General features: G+C 35.5%; 1 protein-coding gene across 1 annotated transcript in view; it reads left to right on the top strand.

Moving 5' to 3' along the window:
* The window catches only part of FOXP2 (forkhead box P2), a 691,137-nt gene that overhangs the window by 607,207 nt on the left and 63,065 nt on the right, over nt 1-20,865 (top strand). Inside the window, exons 6-8 of the mRNA XM_036328924.1 lie at nt 14,043-14,180; nt 15,261-15,458; nt 16,959-17,148. Of these exons, the coding sequence (XP_036184817.1) occupies nt 14,043-14,180; nt 15,261-15,458; nt 16,959-17,148 (526 nt within the window). The remainder of the gene's footprint in view (nt 1-14,042; nt 14,181-15,260; nt 15,459-16,958; nt 17,149-20,865) is intronic.

Here is a 20,865-nt window from a genome sequence, read left to right as displayed (position 1 = left end):
TGAAAGATTCTGAGACTGGAGGGGATCTGAATGCTCACTTCTCTAAGGGGAAGGCTATCTAGTGTCCTAACACTTCATATATTCTGACTGCTGGTATACAGGACTTAACCTTTTCACATCATCTGCTGTAGATGCATGTCTAGGATCCAATAGTTCAGGATAGGCAAATCTGTAACCTCAGAAGTTTTGTGAAGTATGTGTTGGAAAAGAACTTGTTGCTCCAGCTGGCTTGGCTCAGTGGCTGGAGCATTGGCCTGCAGACCAAATGGTCCTGAATTCGATTCTGATCAAGGGTACATACTAGGGTTGCAAGCTCCTCCCCAACCCAGGCCCTGGTTGGGGCATGTGCAGGAGGCAACCAATTGGTGCATTTCTATCACATTGATATTTCCTTCCCTCTGTCTTTCCCTCTCTCTTCCACTCTCTCTAAAATTCAATGGAAAACTATCCTCAGGTGAGGATTAAACAAACAAAGAAATTGTCTTCTTCAGGGAGTAAATGAGTGAATTATGAAGTTTAGTAACGGTTTGGGCAAATCTCTGATCAATAGATTCAGAAACAGTGTTCAATGGAAGGTGACGAATGTTGCAGATGCAGTGGTACTCTTTGAGGGAAATGTGTACTCTTTGAGGGAAATGTGATGGAAGTCAGGAAATGACTCTAAAATAGTGGTACTGTTAAGTGACGGAATGAAGGACTTGATACTCACTTCGGCATTTTATGTATTCCTATAACCAAAGATTAGTAATTGTCCACCACTTTCAGATTTTGTCAACTGTATAAAATAATAGCATTTGTCAAGCCTTTGATAGCCACAGATTTAAAGTACCTTACCAATATAAATTATATTTTCATGGTAGTCCTGAAGAGATTTGATACCTTTTATATACATTTCCTCTCAACCATTTATTTCAATTCAGAATTATTGTTTTATTAATACTATTTTGCAACGTTTTTCTATGTATTGCACTGGCAAATCTCATTAGCCTAATAAAATATTTTAGACATTACTATGGCATTAGAGTCACATCTAAGTTACTTTGTATTATTTATTATGTTAGTGGATTTGCGCAGTGGTTCTCAACCTTCTGGCCCTTTAAATACAGTTCCTCATGTTGTGACCCAACCATAAAATTATTTTCGTTGCTACTTCATAACTGTCATGTTGCTACTGTTTTGAATCGCAATGTAAATATCTGATAAGCAGGATGGTCTTAGGCGACCCCTGTGAAAGGGTTGTTTGACCGCCAAAGGGGTCGCAACCCACAGGCTGAGAACTGCTGGCTTAGAGGATTTTTAAAAATTTGTTTTTAAAAGAGAGAGAGGGAAACATTGAGGTGAGAGGGAAACATTGATCGGTTGTCAGTTGCCTCCCACATGTGCCCCAACGGGGGATCCAGCCCACAACCTGGATATATGCCCTGCCTGGGAGTCAAACCGAGATCTTCCCATGCACATTAAGCTGCTCCTACCAACTGACACACACCAGCCCGGGCTAGAGGATTTTTTTAAAATAATAATTTAAAATGGTGGGAAATATTTAACATTATGAATTTTGCATTTAATTGACTCTTTGAAGCCAATAATCTTAGAAAATATTTCCTTTAAAAACTGAATTATTTATAATCTTAATGTGCCCTAGAGCTGCACTTAAATTTTTTTAATTAATAATATATTTACCTACTTTAAAATTCAAAAACTATGAAAAGCAGAAAGTGTTTTGTCTGCCCCTGTCCCATAGACAGTTCCCTTCCCCAGAGACAACCAATAGTATCAGTTTTTTGGCTCTCCTCCTAAAGGCACTTTCTTTGTTCAGATTCAAGCAATGTGTGTCTTTTACACAAATGGCAGCCTGCTGAACACTCTCTTTTCTTGGTTTTATGGTACCGTTCCCTGGTTTCCCAGGAGACTTCTCAAACAGGGACTTTCAATACCCTTTTCAGACCTGATTCCTCTGTGTGTCCTCACATGACAGTGCTCTCCTGCTATTTGCTTTCCCCTTTAGATCACTTTCCATGATTGCCAGCTAAGTAATTAGTCGCTTAGTTAATGATTTGCTGTCTGTTCTATGAAGGTGTAAACAGGGGCTGCATAGGGCCCTTGCTGAACTCTTCAGCCTCACCTCTCACTCACTCCCTTGTAGGTCGAGTTCAGGTCAAGTTCAAGTTCCTGTGAGCTTTTTCTCCCTTAGTTTGAACCCTCTGTGATCCTATCAATATGTGGCTCCTCCTCATCCATCAGGTCTTCCCTTAAAGGGTACATCTCAGAGATATCTTCCGTAACCCTATAAATCTAAGATGATCTTCCTCACTATTCATTGTTTAAATATTCTTTTTTTTAGAATATATCAACATTTATAATTATTTTATGTATATCATCAGTTTACTGATGTAATTTATTTCCTCCCATTAACATATAAACTTTGCAAATACAGGGTTCATTTATGTCTTATTTCTGTAATACCTTTCTCACTTAATATGTGTCTGGCCTATAGTAGGTGGCTAATGAACATTTGTTGATGAAAGCAAAGGAGGGCAGAAAAATAAGAGGAAAGAACAGAAGGAGGGAGCGAGGAGGAAGGTTGATTTTACTGGTTCACCACTATTTCATCAAAACATGACACAGTGACTTTCATATTATGGAAGTGGGTATTATGGGTATTTCATAAATATTTGGGTAGGAAATTAACTTTCCAGATTTCTGTACTCAGCCTTTTGCTCTCTTTCTCCAAACTTTATAAAGAAATAAGGGTAACTTCATTCACACTATTACTTCAACTACCATGGATATGCTAATGACCCCCAGGCCTAAATCTGAGTCCATCACTCTCTGCTTCAAGAAGTACATATATAACAGCCTAGTGGACATTGCTGCTTAGTGATATCACAGACCCTTAAACTCAGTGTGTCCAACGTTGAATTTATTACCTTCTACTCAAAACCAGTCTTCTTTTTTCTCTTTACTTTAATAAATGAGACCATCATCTGCTTAGGGACCGTTGAGTCATCTGTATTACTCCTTTTCTGTCACAGTTTCTACATATAATCAATCATGTCCTGAATGTTCTAATTCCTTGACATCCCACAACTCTTTTCCTCTATATTCCACTCAAGTAACCTAAAATGTCCACAACAACCTCCTACCTAGCATTTTTGACACAGATGTTCCTAAAATGTAAATCTGGTCATATCACTTTTCTTAAAATCACTGGGATCCTCATGTTTTCGTAACCACTACTCAAGCAATGCTCATAGAAGAAATGTTTAACTTCTAAATGTATTAGGCATGGCCTTCTCACGGTCTGACTCCTAGCTACTTGTGTTATATGTACTCCAGACCCGTCATAAAGAATGATGTGCCGCTGCTTTTAGCACGCCTCACTTCTGCCTAGAGAAGACTTTTGAAGGTCTTAATTCATATTTATTAAAACTAAACTTAAACATTACCTCCTCTTGAAAGTCTTCCCTCATAATGCCATGCGAGTATGTGTCCTTTTTCTTCTGTGCATTCTTCTATAGTGACACTTGCCACATTGAACCCTAACTGCATTCACTTGCCTTCTCCTCCACCATCAGAGCTTAGCCGATTGGTCAGATGACTGAAGGGCTACAGGGGGATTTATTTTTCAAGAAGTTATATAACAAGTTAAAACTATGGTTAGAACCTGGAGCATGAGTTGGAGGAAGATAAAACCTAGATTTAATAATAATAAAAAAGACTGGATTACTAGTAAAGACAAAACTAAAAACACAGAATGGAACCTAAGACACAAGGAATCTTATGAGCAAGAGTAAGAAGCCAAACATTTAGAAGCTAAATAATAGGGGCCAGTAGAGCTTACTGCAAGATAGCTCTTACTGGGCTTAGGCTACTGTGGGACTGGGCTGGAATATAACAAAGACGCATTTTCTCAGACAAAGTGTACCTGCAGCACAATGAACAAAATCTGTAGCTCATACTGGAATATTCCTTTTGAGGAAGTAGTAGAGTGCATAAATGCACTCATAGAACATTATTAACAGATACTATACTGTGTATAATGTTGCTTTATTTTATTTTTTCCTTTGTGATATAAACCCCTGATAATTCAATATATATTATGAGAGCCCCAAACTTTTTAATGTTTTTAGAGTTTAAGTCTGAATAGAGACTACATGTAGGATTGTCTCTCTTCACATTCCAGTTGTATAAACTGAGGAAATTTGTTATGTATAATGAAGTCTCTTGAAGGAGAACGTTACCTGGGCAAAGAGAGAAGAGGGAAGGACGATTATTTGAGTGGCTACTGTGTTATGTACTTACATGCAGTATCACAATTAGTCCTCAGAATAACTGAATGAAATGGAGGTTCTTACCTCTATTAAGTAGCTTAACCAAAATGACAAGTGAGAGATCCAATATTCAATTTGATCTAGTTTTTTTGTTGTTGTTAATTCTCACCCAAGGATATTTTTTCCATTAATTTTTAGGGAGAGTGGAGTAAAGGGAGGGAGGGAGGGAGAGAGAGACAGAGAGAGATTGCTTGCCTCCTGCAGGTAGCCAGACCAGGGCCAGGGATGGAGCCTGCAACCAAGGTGTTTGCCGTTGACCAGAATCAAACCTGAGACCCTTCAGTCTGAGGGCTAATGCTCTAACCGCTGAACAAAAAAATTCACCAGCTAAGGTGAATTTTTTTAGTTTTAAACTCTGACACTGCAACCAGGCTTTTTGTTGCTATCTACATCTTCATTAGTATTGTTTTATCATCATTCATAAAAAGAAATATTTGTGTATATTTGCATTATCTGATTGACCCTTTGGTGTGGTAGAATTTTATTAAAAAAAAAAAAGTGGCCACTTGTGAAAAGAAACTGTAAATGCTAGTTGTATTATCTTCACTAGTCATTAAGTAGTTATCTGTGTAAAACCAAATTAGGGCCTTTTTTTCAATCAGTAGGTCCAGTATTGTCACTTATATTTCATCTATAAAGAGTAATCATTTGAACACACCTTTTAAGTAGTTTTTTTAACTGTTTGTCATGGTACTGTGACAGATTATATTGAATTTGGAACATGTGTTCTGAATCTAGGAGCTTAAATCTGTATTAGGCATAATATAAAAGAGAATAAAGAAACAGTAATTTATAGCAGATAAACTTCCATGATAAATGTATGTGATATTATGTCAGGAAATTTTATTAGGATTTTTTATTTATGAAAATTTATTAGGCCATTGTGGTTTAAAAATTACAGTAGTGAAATTTGTATAGCCACTTTTTAAAAGAAACAGTATCATCCTTTGGGTCAAATTTTTCTTTTTAGATTTCTATTCAATTAGCTATAAGCTAGCTATCAAAGTACTGGCCAAAAGTACCAAATATGAGAATAATATTCTCTCGTTATTAGTATTTCCATGAAGGATCTCTTCCAAATAACTGGCCATGGCTAGAAAAATGACATCAGCAAACCAGAGTGTGTTATTTCATTCAATCATAGTATTATATTCAGTGTAGCAACAGATAGTTTTGTATGACAATACACATGTAAATGTCATTGCATTGTCATTTATGGTGTACAGAGTTGTTATGCAAGATTCTCCATGATCACGTTAAAGAAAACTGTGTCTGATATATGTGCTTAGTAAGAATCATTAGCCATTTATTTCTAGACATATAATGACATGATAAGAGTGCAAAACAAAACCACCCAAACAAACCAGTTCTCAAGCTGTAATATCTAGGGGACAAGTCATCTACCTTGAGGAAACAAGGGAGTGAATCGCTGCGCTGCAAAAGAACTTGAAATGTAACCCAAAGGCAAGTGAAATACTGATTTCAAGTTTTGAAATAACAGCAACAGATTTACCTACCGACACAAGATGCATGGAAGCAATAAAGGAATTACACAAGTCCGAACACATGCAATCTGATTATTCTGACCAAGGTGTTAATTGGATCCTAACTGCCAGATCTGATATCTGTGGCATTGTAGTGGGGAAACCTTTCCAAGTGATGAACTGTAATTCGCTGAGCTGCTTGAAGCACTTGTAATTTACTGCATGTCATGCGATGAAGAGCCTGACCTAATGGACTTCACATTACCTGGAATGTTAGAAACCTTTCATCGAGACCAGTTGGTAAAAAAGTAATCGGGGAAGTCTATTGAGACAGGATGAGCAAAGCTATATCTTAAATACAGCTTTCTAGTCTTATGGAAAGTCAGTTATTAAACAAAATAGGTGAAACTACGGAAAAAATAGTACTCTATCCAACATAATTTACAATAGTATGATATCTCATCATGTGAAATTAAATAGAGGTATAAGATATAAATAGAGCTCAGGGTAGTGCTATAACCTAAATGCTGTAGAATACGTCAGGTTTAAGCTATTCATGGATGAAATTCCTTTGCTTTCACAAAAAAAATTGCATTTCATAATAATATGATTTGATATCTGCCTTGTACTTTCATATTTCTTAAATAAAAGTTAGAGGGAAATGTTTTTAGGTCTGAGAGGAAAAAGGGCTATGTTTTATGAACCAAGTCACGTAGCTAGATTGTTCTGAGGATGAGTCCTGAGCACAACTCTTTCACCTACTGTTACTATTTGAAGTTGTGAGTTAAAATGTAAAGTTTTGCTTTAAATTTTATGATATTTTCCATAGATCTTTTTGAGGTTTTGCTTTGACAATTCTCATTAAGTGTTTATTAACTACATTCTAAACAGTTTTCTCTTTTGTACATTGTGCTGAAAGTTTGGGTGTCAATTTTTGTGCACGATGCCATCTCACTATTTCTTTAGCTGATAGGTTATAAGTGATCTGGGCAGCACACTGATAGAAGAATTTTCTTCGCTAACACATTTTACAGATGCTTGAATATTTTTTATCTTAAAAATTAATTAGTAATATCTTTTGGAGACCTATAAAGAATCTTTAGAAGCAGGTATTTTAAAATATATTTTTCTAATTCTGTGGGTAGACATACAGCTTGTGTGCAATATGAGGCAAAAAGTGCAGCTTAGAATATTATGGTTCTTTCATCAAGACACGTATGTTCTGTTGTTTATTCTAAAAGTTAATGTTAAGCAACCCACAACCTGGGGACATGAACTCATCTTTGACATGTAGAAATTAATCAGAGCATTCACAAAAAAGGATTGCTGTGTCAGTCATATACCACTCTCAGTAAATCTACCTCCTTTTTCCCTTTTCTTCTTGCCTCCTTCCATTGGAGTCGGCCCCTTTCAGCCTCATCAGCAACTCCAAGTGCAGTGAGAGCATCTTGACTTTTCTCAAATGCTTCTGAGAAGTTGGTGATGTTTTCTCATCAGGATACAATTTGGAGGGCTTTGCTCCACTCTTGAACTTTGGAGCCAAAGAAAAGCAAGACAGTTTGTAGCCGTCTCCTTGGTGAACGCGAAAGCCAAATCAGTGTACCCAGCTACAAGAGATTTTGGAAGGGTATTATGTTTTTGTCAAGAAACACTTAAAAATAATTAGTAACTACTTTTCCCTACAGAAAAGTATCTTCCCTTTGTGAGATCCAGAAAGACTATACATTTTAATGAAAAAATACTGAATTAAGTAAGTTTTTTTAAAAAAAATATAACTAAATACCTTCAAAGAGGCTAAACATTTTATTGCTTTGCAATGTCACAACTGACTAAAATGCATCCCAACCAAGAGCTATAGCAAATATTGGGGAAAGACTGTTACATACATTTATGTTTCAGTAGCTCCACTGTTGATAATTTTACTATTTCAGTAGTAGAGTTCAGTGTAAAAGCGCAAAAAGCTGAGAGACTAATAACTGAGGTTCTACCGTTCATATTATGTGCAGATGTTTATGGTGAGACTGTTTCATAAATGCTTATTACCGTTAGCCCTTCTAAGTGTAATTTTCAGAAGAAAAAAAATTCTGCAATTCAACCACCATTCCTCTCTATTCACCACACTTGTCAATCACCGAGTTGCTGTATCTACAGGAATGGAGGTGTTATATTCCGGCAATTATCATGTCATATACTTGAAAATGTAAATGAATGTGTGTGTAAAATTAAATTTATGGGTTGTCAGCGAAGAATAAGAACCAGGAGAGCAATTACTTCTCTGCTTTCATCTTTTGAGCTCTGATACATCAAGCAGAAAACCATGCAGCTAAATGTTGGAATTAGCATTGTGCAGGTCCTGGAATGAATGGTCTAGTGTCTTTTGCTGCCTTTTCTGGCTCTTTGTTTTGGAGAGCAGTGAAATTAAGATGATTATCATCCATCAATCTATGAGAGCGCCTATGAAAGCATGAAAGGATCTCCTTCTCATATTTATTTTTGCTTTCTTAGAGAGTTGTCTTTTATCAGGACAGCTTGCTTTTTGTTGAAATTAATATTATTTGGGCTAATTTTGTGAGCTTCATCAAAATCACAATTGTTTTGTTTTGCATCTGGTGTATTAAAATTTATTTTAAGTTTTAAAAGGAAATATTTATGAATGTAGACCAATAAACAGGTTAATTGATAGCACAGTCCCAGGAAACTAATTTCTCAGTAATTTTGAGCAAGATCTTAATTCCACTAGTTTTATCAACATATTAAGTTCAACATAAATAAATGACACCATTTTCATATATAAATATACCTCTTTTTACAGTACAAGTCCTGCTCAAATTGGTTAAGCACTCAAGTGTTCTAATTTTGTGTAATTATTGATTACATTCTAGTTTTTACAACTTAAAATAAAACCAGGCACTCCAGTTGCAAAGTGTTCCTGATTTTGTGTGTATTCTGTTCTTATCATCCTTTAAGCATTAATGTTCTGGAGGTTAAGTTTGGAAAGAATGAGAAATAAGTGTAAGATATTCAGTAACTTATTTCCAATGATTTTAGAAGCCTAATGAACAATGGTGCGGATTTGTTTGAATATGAATGTGCAGTGGGATGGAGTTTGACCTTCAGCTGTGATTTCAGTTCGTCAGGATTAGTCAAGCTAGGCGATCAAGACTGCTAATGCATAATGATTTATAAAATGAAAAATGTGTAGTGACCATGCAAATGTTTCAGCTAATCAAAGAGAGGAACTTTAGCTTTGAGAAGAAAGAAAAACAAGGGCATGTCAAGGCCTCAACCAAAAATGTATGTAAAATAATCTGAGCAGCTTGATTAGCCAGAATGAGATTAGAAGTTGCATTTTGGGCCTTTGAAACATATGGTGTAGCATATTATATATCACCTCTCCGCAATCTCTACAATGACATGCCTATATGAGCAGCCTCGTTTTCACCCATAGTACAAAGAAAAAACTATACTCCTCTGAAAATGTTGTGTGTGAGTAAGAGAATGGTAAAGTTGTACAAACTCTACTTTCCAAAAGAGAATACACCCTGTTTTATCAAAATAATTGAATGGGTGCTAAATGAAAACTAATGTCTTAAACTATAGTACATACTGAGAAGTGATGATTCATGATTAAAAGGATGCTGTGCGTATTATTGCACTGTGCTGTTCTTTCTGTTGTTCTTGTCACAGAATTTCCCTGCTGCTAAAAGACTGCATTAAAGAGCAATATGCACTGTCCATCTTAGATCTCTTTAAATACTACTGTTCAGTACTTGATGAAAAGCTTCCAAATACCACTCAATTCATTGTCAGTTCTTTCTAACACTATAAAACCAGGAAGCTTTTGAAAGCTATTATTATGGTAGGCATTTTACAGGTAGCCAGGGCTTGAATTTGCACCCAGCCTGGCAATGCAGTATAATAGTTCCATATGTTAAAATAAACTATAGCTACAGATAGTGTAGAGAGAAAAGAAGTGAACAGAAAAAATTATCAAAGAATGTACAATCAAATATTTCCTATCAATAGTCTGTTAAAACAGGAACAGGTATTATAACATGAAAATGTGTTTTGTAGTTATTATACTGTAGTTAATTGTAGCAGAGTTATATGCTTTTTGTTTTTAAGTAACAGACCCTGATGGTCAGGACTTTCTTTGTCTTTAAATTTTAAGAATAGAAAAAAAAAAGTCTATGGGTCAGTAGTTGGCAGACCCTGTTAGCAAGGATATAGTGCTTTTCACTGTAAATCTCATCTACAAGGTGTGATTGCTTTTCCAGTTCACACTTAGTGAAGAAAGAATTGGACTAATGCTACACTAAGAACCTTTCCAATTACATAATTGGGATGTTTAATTAAGTGACATGCTTAATATGTAAATCCAAGACATTCAAAAATACTCCAGCTGAACTAGATTGTAAATAGAAATGCACTTATTATAGAAAATAACAATGTTGGTCCATTTTCATAACTCTTAAAAGAACTATTTAGATTCATTTGAGGGTAGGCATGATCTTTGAATTGTTTCTTAAGAACTTTTTGGCCCTTTCAATGAGGTACACTTAGAAGCTTAATGTAAACACATTTATAATTTATTTCTTAAAATCTAAAGGCATTTCCTACCTACTCTAAAATAATGTCTAAATGCTATTGACTTTTACTATTTTGACTGATTTCAAGTTTCAGAATGTTTCTTCTCTCATTTCAGAATATATAAGTCTATCTTTATGTTCATGTACCTCGTACTTCTTGGTGCCCAGAGCAACACATCTGGTTTATGCTTAATTCATCTAATGAGAAAATAAATAGGGTAAATTAAACCCTTACTTGATGTATCACTATAGGGACTTTTTAGATCTGTCAGTATAGCAAATACCAAGAGAGAAAAAAATTCTCTACCAACCAAAATTGACTTTTTTTTTTTCTTCACTCTGAAAGAGACTTTAATTGATAGAATAAGTTTCTTCTAGGACATCCATTTAAGTAAATTATTCCTTCTGATTTCATTTGGTAGTTGCATAATATATCATGTTTTCTTAGACCCAACCAAACTTTTATTTAATTTCTCACCAGAAGATATCTGAGGTAACTTCTTCCTCCCTTCCTCTATCGCACATCTAAAGTGTGATTCCTCATAAGAACATTTGCATTAACAAAATTAGATATCTAGCGGGAAATATTTCCTTATGCTTAATACCTAAGTTGCTAGTGTATATATATATTTTAGAAAGTTATCCATAGACCTTCAAATCTGATACTGATTTAGCTTTTTACATATTGGTAAGTAGCATAATACTGGTTAATCTTTATCTTTTTTTTAGTGAATTCCTAGAGTAACTTATAGTAGCAAAAAATGCAATGGGACAGTAACAAAAGTGATTAAGGAGGAATAAAGGAAATGTGTCACTTAAAATAAATCACTTAAAAATGGAAAAGTTCTGCATTTTGAGAATCATTCATTTCTGAACAAGGTACATTGAGCAGTTTACATTAACACATAACTGACACTTGTAGGAAAACTAATTTTCTATTTATTAAAATAATTTAAATTTTTATTAGCCTCAAATATTTCGTTTGGGAAGAGCCTATATATATGAATTTTGAGACAATATTATTGGCTTATTTGTAATGTTAAAAATCCCTACGAAGTGCACCTGTGCTTTTTTACATATATAATTATTTTTAATTTGTGTTTTTGCACATATCTTACAGAAGTAGAATGTTCAATTAGTTGTGTGTTACTTGACTTATCTTTCTACCTATCTTATGTCTATGTATTGTCATTTTTAGATGGCAGTGTCATAGATGGTAGGCCAAAAACTGCTTAAAATTTTCTGAACATCACATTACATGTGATTCATATGATATTAGAATGACAGTGATGTGCTTATTTTTATGCCTTAAAAGTTTAATTTCAAGGGAGATACACGCCATTTAATATTTAAAAAATGATTATCCACTCATAGAAAAAGGGAAACAATAAATTCTAAAGAATGAAAAGATTAAGAAAAACTTGCTTAAATTTGTTTATACACTAGATCACTCATAACAGCAACAAGCTATAGGATAATAATCTGCATAAGCTGAGATCTGACTCTAAACTTGAAGTGCATATCTTTATTCATAAAACTTTTCTTAGAAAATGCATTTGTTATCAGTTATACATAAAGTAGTTTTAGTTGTAGATAAGTGAAAACAATATGCTAAAAAGTGATAAGAGGCTTTTAGGTGAGAGAAGTATGGCAAGTTTCTCATCACATAATAAATGTTATAGGATATATATATATATATATATATATATATATATATATATGTATGTATATAGTTACCTACAGCTATGTAATATATATTCATCTACTTACCTATCTATTTATCTAGATTGGCAGACTTTTTAAAGTTTAATATACCTGTCTTTCTCTGTCTCTTGATTCCAGTTTTATTCTTTGTTGTTTGGATACAGTATAAGGTAAATGATTATGGAAAGAAAAGGCATTTTTGTACACGGATACTTGTTTTCCAAACTGTTTTGTTTTAACTATTCTATTTGTTAATAAAAGAACAAACAGATAAGTAAACTGACGATTAAGTATTTAAACAACTAAACAGATGGGTTACCATTTGGATAAATTATCTTTACAGCATGTAATTAATTTCTGGTATTATGATAAATTAAAATATAGTAACTTCTAATATGTCAGTATGTTTTTAAAAAATCCAGAAATATTTTTGGAAATATCCCTTTTGAATTTCTTTGTTATAATGTAATTCTTTTCCTTCCACAAAATTATATCTACTTAATTCATATTTCTAGATACCAAATGAGACAGAAAGACATAGCTCTTTTTAGTATTAAATATGAACATATTTTTCTTAAGAGAGCACTTAATCTGCCCTGAATTTCTTTTCTTCTAATTTCTTTTTCATTATTAATTTCTCCTTTCTTTATAACATAAAATGCCAGACTTGAAAATATTGAGTTGCATTAAAAAAGACTATTAAAATAAATTGTGAACCATATCTGTTAATCCTTTTCTGTTTTCAAAGACACGTGGTGTTCCAAGAATTTGTTCTAAAGCATTTTGTGTATAGATACTTGCTCTTATTTACAGCAAAAGTGGATTGTTTTTCTAGGAAAGAAAGTGATTGCTTTTTCAAAGTTTGCAAATTTGGCAAGTTGACATGCTGCTTAGTACTACAAGTGATGCCTTTCAAGTAGTGTGACTGCCTCAGGAACTTAGCATGTACCGCAGACTTTTATGCAAGGTTTTCCTGTTTACCTCTCTTGCCATCCTTTTCCTCTCTCTCCACATCCTTTGTCTACTAGTATTTCTCTAGGACTTTCTCTCTAGCTTTTCTTACCTTGTATTTTTCTTGCTTCCTCTTTCGCCTGTTCCTTTCTCTGCCTCCTTATTTCCTTTTATTCTTTGACTCTTTCATTCTCAGACTGTTGAGAAGGAAATGGTAGAAAGGAAATGTTAAGCAAAATACTTTTTTCAGTTAATGAATAATCCTTCAGTAATTTTTAGATTTCTAGACTTCTTGGTGTAAGTTTAGTTAGCTTGAGATAAAATTTTTAAAGATGAAGATGTGATTCCTTCTTTGAGAGGATCTATGGAATTATTTGGTGAGATATATATAGTAGATGAATTACTACATGTACTCATGTAGTAATATGTATTATTATATGTATTTTCTAGCACTATTATATATTTTATTTATATATAAAATTTTGAAGATGGTGATTATGTTTTATGAGTAAGCACATTCTACATACATTCTTTTTACTAGCTTTGATAACATATTTATAGGCATATTATTTCCTATTGTTTAATCTCTATTATTTATCTTAGTCATATCTTTAAAACATTCCAAAAAGCATTTTATCTCTAGCACTGTGACTTAGATGATCCATTATGAAGTAATGAGAACACTGTTTATCACAACTGTTTATTTTTAACTACACCAGTAAAAGCTCAAATACCTGAGTATAATACATTAGAGGTGTGGAACGTGAAGATAGAATCTTTATGATGAAATATGACGCATCTAGAAAGCTAGTGTATAACAACAGTGGTACTTTAATATTATTATTAAAACATTAGATAATATTTCAAATATTACATAAAATTATAGGTCATCGTCACTAAGGAATTTATTAGCGATGACATACAGCTGTGAAATATGTTAACAGACATGGGTTGTGACCACATTTTCTCTTCTCTCTGTCTAGGTACCTGTGTCGGTGGCCATGATGACTCCCCAGGTAATTACCCCCCAGCAAATGCAGCAGATCCTTCAGCAGCAAGTCCTGTCTCCTCAGCAGCTCCAAGCCCTTCTCCAGCAGCAGCAGGCAGTCATGCTGCAGCAGGTAATGTGGGTTACCTGCTTTGGTGTTCTCGCCTGGCACGGGAGGCACGCCCTCATGGTCACTGCATCACGGGCATATTTGAGAATTTATTCTTCATTTGAAGGGCCAACTTATAGGCATCTGAACATAACTGTGGTGCTTTAATTGCTGAGCTGCATAAGAACAGACCCCTTGTTGTTGTTTTTGGATTCATTAAAGTGTAGAATAAGAGCAGAGAGAGGTGTAATTGTATCATGGAATAAATCAGCATTTAAATATCCAAATGCTTAGGTACATTTGCTTTGTAGACTTGCCAATAAACCTACAAAGAGACTCCTAGATAATTATTACTTTTAAAACTCCTCTAACTTTAGCACTCTTTTTAGTTCGTATAAGTATGAAATTTGAACTGCCTATTTTGTTACAGTAGGGAAAGTAACACCCCAATTCCTCCCCCCCAAAAAAAATGTTATTTGTTTAGAAACAGAAGTATCTCCTTATTAGAACAAAGTTAAACAGCTAAGCCACCAGCTCATAAAATCATAACATTTATCTTTAAAAAAAAAAAGTAACAGAACTAATAAGTACATCACTGGACCCCTAAGTATATCTAGAGTGGATTTGATGTCATCGAGTTGCCTAGAGATGATGGTGACCACAGGCCAGTCGCTTCTATCTCTGTCTGACATTCTTCTGTACATCTTACTGATGACATTTTCCCCAATCAGAACTGAACAACCCGATTCTCTATAGCTATGTATTTGGGTTGTACGAATGGTCGCGTATAACCTATATTTACATGCTACTGGGACTTCGGATGTCAAAATTTAGGATATTTATTTGCTTCTGGCCCTTTAGAATACAGATTTTCTATACCCTTTTATTTAGGGCTTTTTTGGATTCTGGATTGGAAAATTTCAGAGCTGCCTTGGAAAAATGTGTATGCAGAGGTCTCCTTAAATCCAAGGTCTATTTTTTGTTGTTGTCCTTGGGAGGCAAATCTTAACGGACACTACCGTGTGCCAGTCTAGGAGAGTGTAGGAGATTTGTAACACGTGAAACTTTTGCCTTTATTTATTAAAGTCAAAATGGTTTATTCAGCAACAACTACAAGAGTTTTACAAGAAACAGCAAGAGCAGTTACATCTTCAGCTTTTGCAGCAGCAGCAACAGCAGCAGCAGCAACAGCAGCAACAGCAGCAGCAACAACAGCAGCAACAGCAGCAGCAACAACAGCAGCAGCAGCAACAGCAGCAGCAGCAGCAGCAACAGCAGCATCCTGGAAAGCAAGTGAAAGAGGTAGGATCCGGCCCGCGCCTGGGTGCGGAAGCGTGTGAGGTTGGGACGGACAGACAGTGCAGCCGGGGTGGGCGCAGATCTTCCTGTCACAAGGCTTTTGCTGTCCAAGATGCGTCCTCATGCATTTTTCCTGAGCTGAATAACAGGGACCGCAGCACGATCCTGCTGCCCTCTTTCCGTCGCTTGGAACTTGAGAGTTCCAGTCCAATGCTGCTGCCATCTAATGTTCACGAATGAATCAGTGTACAAAGAGCAAGCTGCGCGCTGAACAGAGTACCGATTCCCCCGTGTTTACGGAGAATCTAAGTTGGTGAGGGCACCGTCTTTTTCTCAGGGCTGCCGCTCAGAGAACATGCATGCAAATTTGACCTATTGTTGGGGGCTGGGGGGTCTCGGGGAGAAACTGGTTGAGCACAGATTTCAAAGTCACAGGCCTCTGATTAATGAACTGCTACTGTAGGATTGGAGTGGCGAGTAGAAAGTTCCAGTTTGATATGCTCATAAATCAATTTGACAAGCCGGCTTCTCGGGCCTAGCTTGCACTTGTCAGCAAACTGCATCAACTATAAACATAATACAAACAAAACATGTTGAAGCAGTTAAATTGATCAGCAGGTATCAGAGCCGTTGTCTTCAAGCTGCCATTATGCAAACGTCCAGGAAACAGTTTTGACCTCCCGAGGCTTTGATTTTGTTTGGATTTGTGAATAGAATTTCAGACAGCCATCAACTACAGAATAGAAATTGCTCCCTTATTTCTCTGGAGGCTTTGGGCAATCCACATGACTTGCTCCATTATGCAGTCTGTTTTCCAGTGAGCGCATCAGAAGTTTCTTTCCCCCAAACTAAAAGGAAAGGCCTTCCGCAGCAGCTTGTCTGTCTCTGAAGTTTGACTTCCTTCCCATACCCTCCCGAGTCCAAAGAACTAGGGTTCGTATTGTCATGCCTCACCAAGTTGGAAGTTATGCTTTTCCTTCTAATAACGGCACTTTTTTGGCCTTGAACATAATTCAGCCTTTAATATATTCCTACAAGAGAGGAGATGAAGGAAGAGAGAGAGCTCACAGGCCTATCCTGTGAAGGTTACATCCCGGTTCACTAATAGATCACTGGAGACCACATTCATGGACCTCTGCAGATCAAAGTTATTCCACTGGGGGGGAGAGGGGAGAGGGTGTTGTTGAACTTGACTGTTTCTTTAAGCTGTTATTGTTTTAGCTGAGGTAAATGTACTATCATCTGCAATAAGCCCATTATAAAAAAAAAAGTCTGAGCTTTTGTTATATATTTCTCTAGCCCTTGTCCCAGACTCTTAATGCAAATTCTTTGGTTCTCTGCTGCTGCTGCATAACATTTGAAAGAAAGGCAACTGAAAATCTAGAACTTGCATGCATTCTGCTGGTGAGAGCTTCCTGGGTAGTGAGAGGATGTGCGTTTCTCTGTGTGAGGCCTGTGTGCGACCATGTTCTGTGCTGTTGACGGGGCTGGGTGTCCTGGCAGCAGCAGCAGCAGCAGCAACAGCAGCAGCAGCAGCAGCAGCAGTTGGCAGCCCAGCAGCTTGTCTTCCAGCAGCAGCTTCTCCAGATGCAACAGCTCCAGCAGCAGCAACATCTGCTCAGCCTTCAGCGTCAGGGACTCATCTCCATCCCACCTGGCCAGGCGGCGCTTCCTGTCCAATCGCTGCCTCAAGGTACCTGCAGAACGTGTGCACTTCATTTCTAATGTGACACTTCCTACCGGTTCATGGCCTGCCTACCGCACACCTTGAGAATTTTGTTTCTGTGGCCTTCAGGTTTATTATGAAAACACGATTAACAAGATTGCATGTCACACTTTTTTTTTGAGACACAAAAATTTTCCTACACCCTGCCTTCGAGTGTTTTGTTAGATAGTAAATGTACATTTATTAGTCATGTGGCAGAAAATTATAAGGGCAACAGAATTTAAGCACTGTTAAACAGACACTGAAAATCTGCAGAGAACTGTATTAGAGGTAAGGCTAACAATGCTCATTAACACGAATGAGCTGAGTTTTGTGGACAACCGATCAGAAAAAGAAGTTCCTGATCTTCATATTGAAACCTCCACATGTAAAAAAGAGGTTTTATGAATTTCTGCAGAGCACATTCCTAGTTATGCTGTGTGGGATCCCCTCATGGGAAGAGACCGGTCCTATTTTCTCTAAAATAATATCACCTATGCGTTTGTTGAACATGATAGCTTTTTTATTTTTCATTACAGCTTTAAAAAGCTGTCAGCTGTGTTCGTATTTGATTTCCTGGAAAGAAAACTGGAGGTGTGCTTTGATAATACAACACTATAATAAAATAATAGAATGCTAAACAATAATACAATTGTATATATTTATCATTTGACTCTTAACATGGGAATGGAAAGACTTCTAGGTAAATAAAAGAAAACTAATGGCAATAAAATGATTCCGTGCATGCTAAAATTCTCAATACAGGTAGTTAGGATCATATATTGATAAATTGCATAAAAGCATATTCTAATTTGCATTAGGATGTTGTTAGAACAAAGTTTAATCCCAATGAACTTTAGTTTGAGTTCATTATATTTGTTACATAGGAATCACATTGAAATAGTAATTGCTGTACATTTTTCTGACTTAATGATGCACTAAAGAAAATCAATAGCAATAAAATATCCAAAAAGTACAATTAGGCAAATAAAATAGTTTTTAAAATGCACATAATCGTTGCATTGCCACATTAAATTAAAAGTAGTGTGGTAAATATTTTTATCTTTACTTATCAAATTGTTGTCATTTTGGATTATTTTTCCTAGAATTCCCTCATTCACTTGATTCAGATACTCTAATTCACCTGATCCTCTAATTTACACCTAGAAAATCAAGAAAGTTTAAATAGTGACAGAAAAGCAAGGCAATAAGCCCACTTTCTGTGTCACTCCAAAGAGAATTAGAATAAATCATGGTGTCACCTTAGCAATGAGTGTTCTATTAACAAATCATTCTTTAGGAAAATAAATACAATTTGAGGACAAATGAAGAAATAAGATTAAAAAACGAAAGACTTATAAATTAATTCAGTGTAAATATGGATACCTTTGGTAGAAAACTACATTACTACAGAAGCAAAAGAAATAATTTTATTGATTGATTTTTTTCAGTAAAATAAAATCTGTTTTTAGGATCTAAAACCTATGCAAATCTCCTCAGTAGAGAAGCATAATCTATCATGATTTTGACTAAAACCATTCAAACAGGCATCTCAAGAAAGTTTAAAACAGATGTTCATAGAAACAAAATGTAATTTATTTGAAATATATTTGTGAAATATGTTTCCAAAATAATAAGCATACAAAAATACCTTTCTGAACAAATAAATGTATTATCACACAACCATTCTAATAGTTTTCAAATGAAAATTTTCTCTTATTTCTGAGCTTTCTTTTGATAGAATTCTCTTGTTCCCTTTTATTTTATTGCTACGCTTCACAAGATAGCTGAGAGATAAGACACACAGGATAGAGACCATTGAGGAAAAGGAAGTAAATCTGAAAACGCATCTGGGGTTTGAGCAGAAAATTTATATGTTAAACAAACAAGATGAAAATCATTTTCATGTTTTTCAGTGTTTAGATGAGTAAGTGTGAAAAGTTTTACTGTGGGGAACCATCAGCCAAACACAGCCAGACTGTCAGATAAGCCAGTTACAATAAGAAGGAAAAAAAAAAAAATTCTTCAGAGTGCTGTGCCAGAATCCCAAAATTAGAGTGTGGGAAAGTAAAGAAATATTTGTTAGATAATGTAAGCCCTGAATCATTTCTGCCTTAGATACTGGGTATTTCACATAAAAAAAATTTTAATTTTTTTCATTTATAGTTTCCCAGTTCACTTTGCATCAGGCTTTGGATGGTTGACTGATTAGCCACAGATAAGAGCCATATGAAAACTGAGTAGGATTGATATTCAGTGATAATGTTCTCAGTGCATTCTTGAAAATATGCCATATTTGAAGTATTTATCCCCATGATTTAATACAACTTCCTTGGGCTGCTTTTTTTTTTAAAATATATTTTATTGATTTTTTACAGAGAGGAAGGGAGAGAGGTAGTTAGAAACATCGATGAGAGAGAAACATCAATCAGCTGCCTCCTGCACAACCCCTACTGGGGATGTGCCCGCAACCCAGGTACATGACCTTGACCGGAATCGAACTTGGGACCTTTCAGTCCGCAGGCCGACGCTCTATCCACTGAGCCAAACCGGTTTCGGCTCTTGGGCTGCTTTTAAAGTTAAAACTTTTTTCAACTCTATTAAATATATGTATATGAGAATCAGGTAATTTTGATAAAAGCAGGAGATATACTCACATTTTTATTTATATTGTAAAGTAATGAAATGTATTCTACCATTTCAGTAAATTATTTTAAATATGAAGCATTTAAAGTAATCATGAATATTACTATAATATTGAATTTTAATGTAAAATAGGCAGCTAGATTATCTCTATGTGTATAGAGTGACTGTAGATATACAGAAAGCAAATAAAAAATTATGGATTTGTAAATCAATCTCAAATAAAAGACTGAATATAAAGCTATTTATTACATACATAGTATAGTTTAAATACTCACTAGTAATTATTTAGAAACACATATTTATTGTCTACAGGTTAGAAAATAGGAAATTATTGTGCATGTACTTTAAATTTTGATAAAAGATAAAAGTCAGTGTATCCCAATACACAGTATATTTACTGGTTTACTCTGATTACAAGGACTAAAATATATGTGGTAACAACTCCATTTCATTCTAATGTTTTAGATATTTTTGAACTTATAAAAGTTATTTAAAACATATTTTCATTACCAATCTGAAAGACCAAACAGGGAGTACTGGCTATGGAGCTGGTACAATTTTGAACTAACACTTCATGGAACTAGAACAGCTTGGAATCAGAGAACTGTTGAATAATAAAGAAAATTAAGATTGTTTGAAATAATATATACTAATAAAAGGGTAATATGCTAATTAGACCGGGAGACCGGACATCTTCCGAACGTCTGACTTTCTTCCAGACAAAGCTATGGTGGTGGGGGCCAAAGCAGAGGCAGTTAGGGGTGATCAGGCCAGCAGGGGAGGGCAGTTGGTGGCCATCAGGCCGGCAGGGGAGCGGTTAGGTGGAGATCTAGCCAGTAAGCAGCAAGTGGTTAGGGGCCAGTGGTCCCAGATTGTAAGTTGGATGTCCAGCAGTCAGACATCCCCCAAGGGGTGTCAGATTGGAGAGGGTGCAGGACAGGCTGAGGGACACCACCCCTCCACCCCTGTGCATGAATTTTGTGCACTGGTCTCTAGTCCTATATAATAAAAGGCTAATATGCAAATCAACCAAACGGCAGAACAACCAGTCACTATGTT

This window comes from Myotis myotis, unplaced genomic scaffold, assembly GCF_014108235.1.
Source record: "Myotis myotis isolate mMyoMyo1 unplaced genomic scaffold, mMyoMyo1.p scaffold_m19_p_11, whole genome shotgun sequence".
Classification (NCBI taxonomy): Eukaryota; Metazoa; Chordata; class Mammalia; order Chiroptera; family Vespertilionidae; genus Myotis; species Myotis myotis.
The sequence above is the reverse complement of the archived record's forward strand: the minus strand, read 5'-3'. Positions and strand labels throughout refer to the sequence as shown.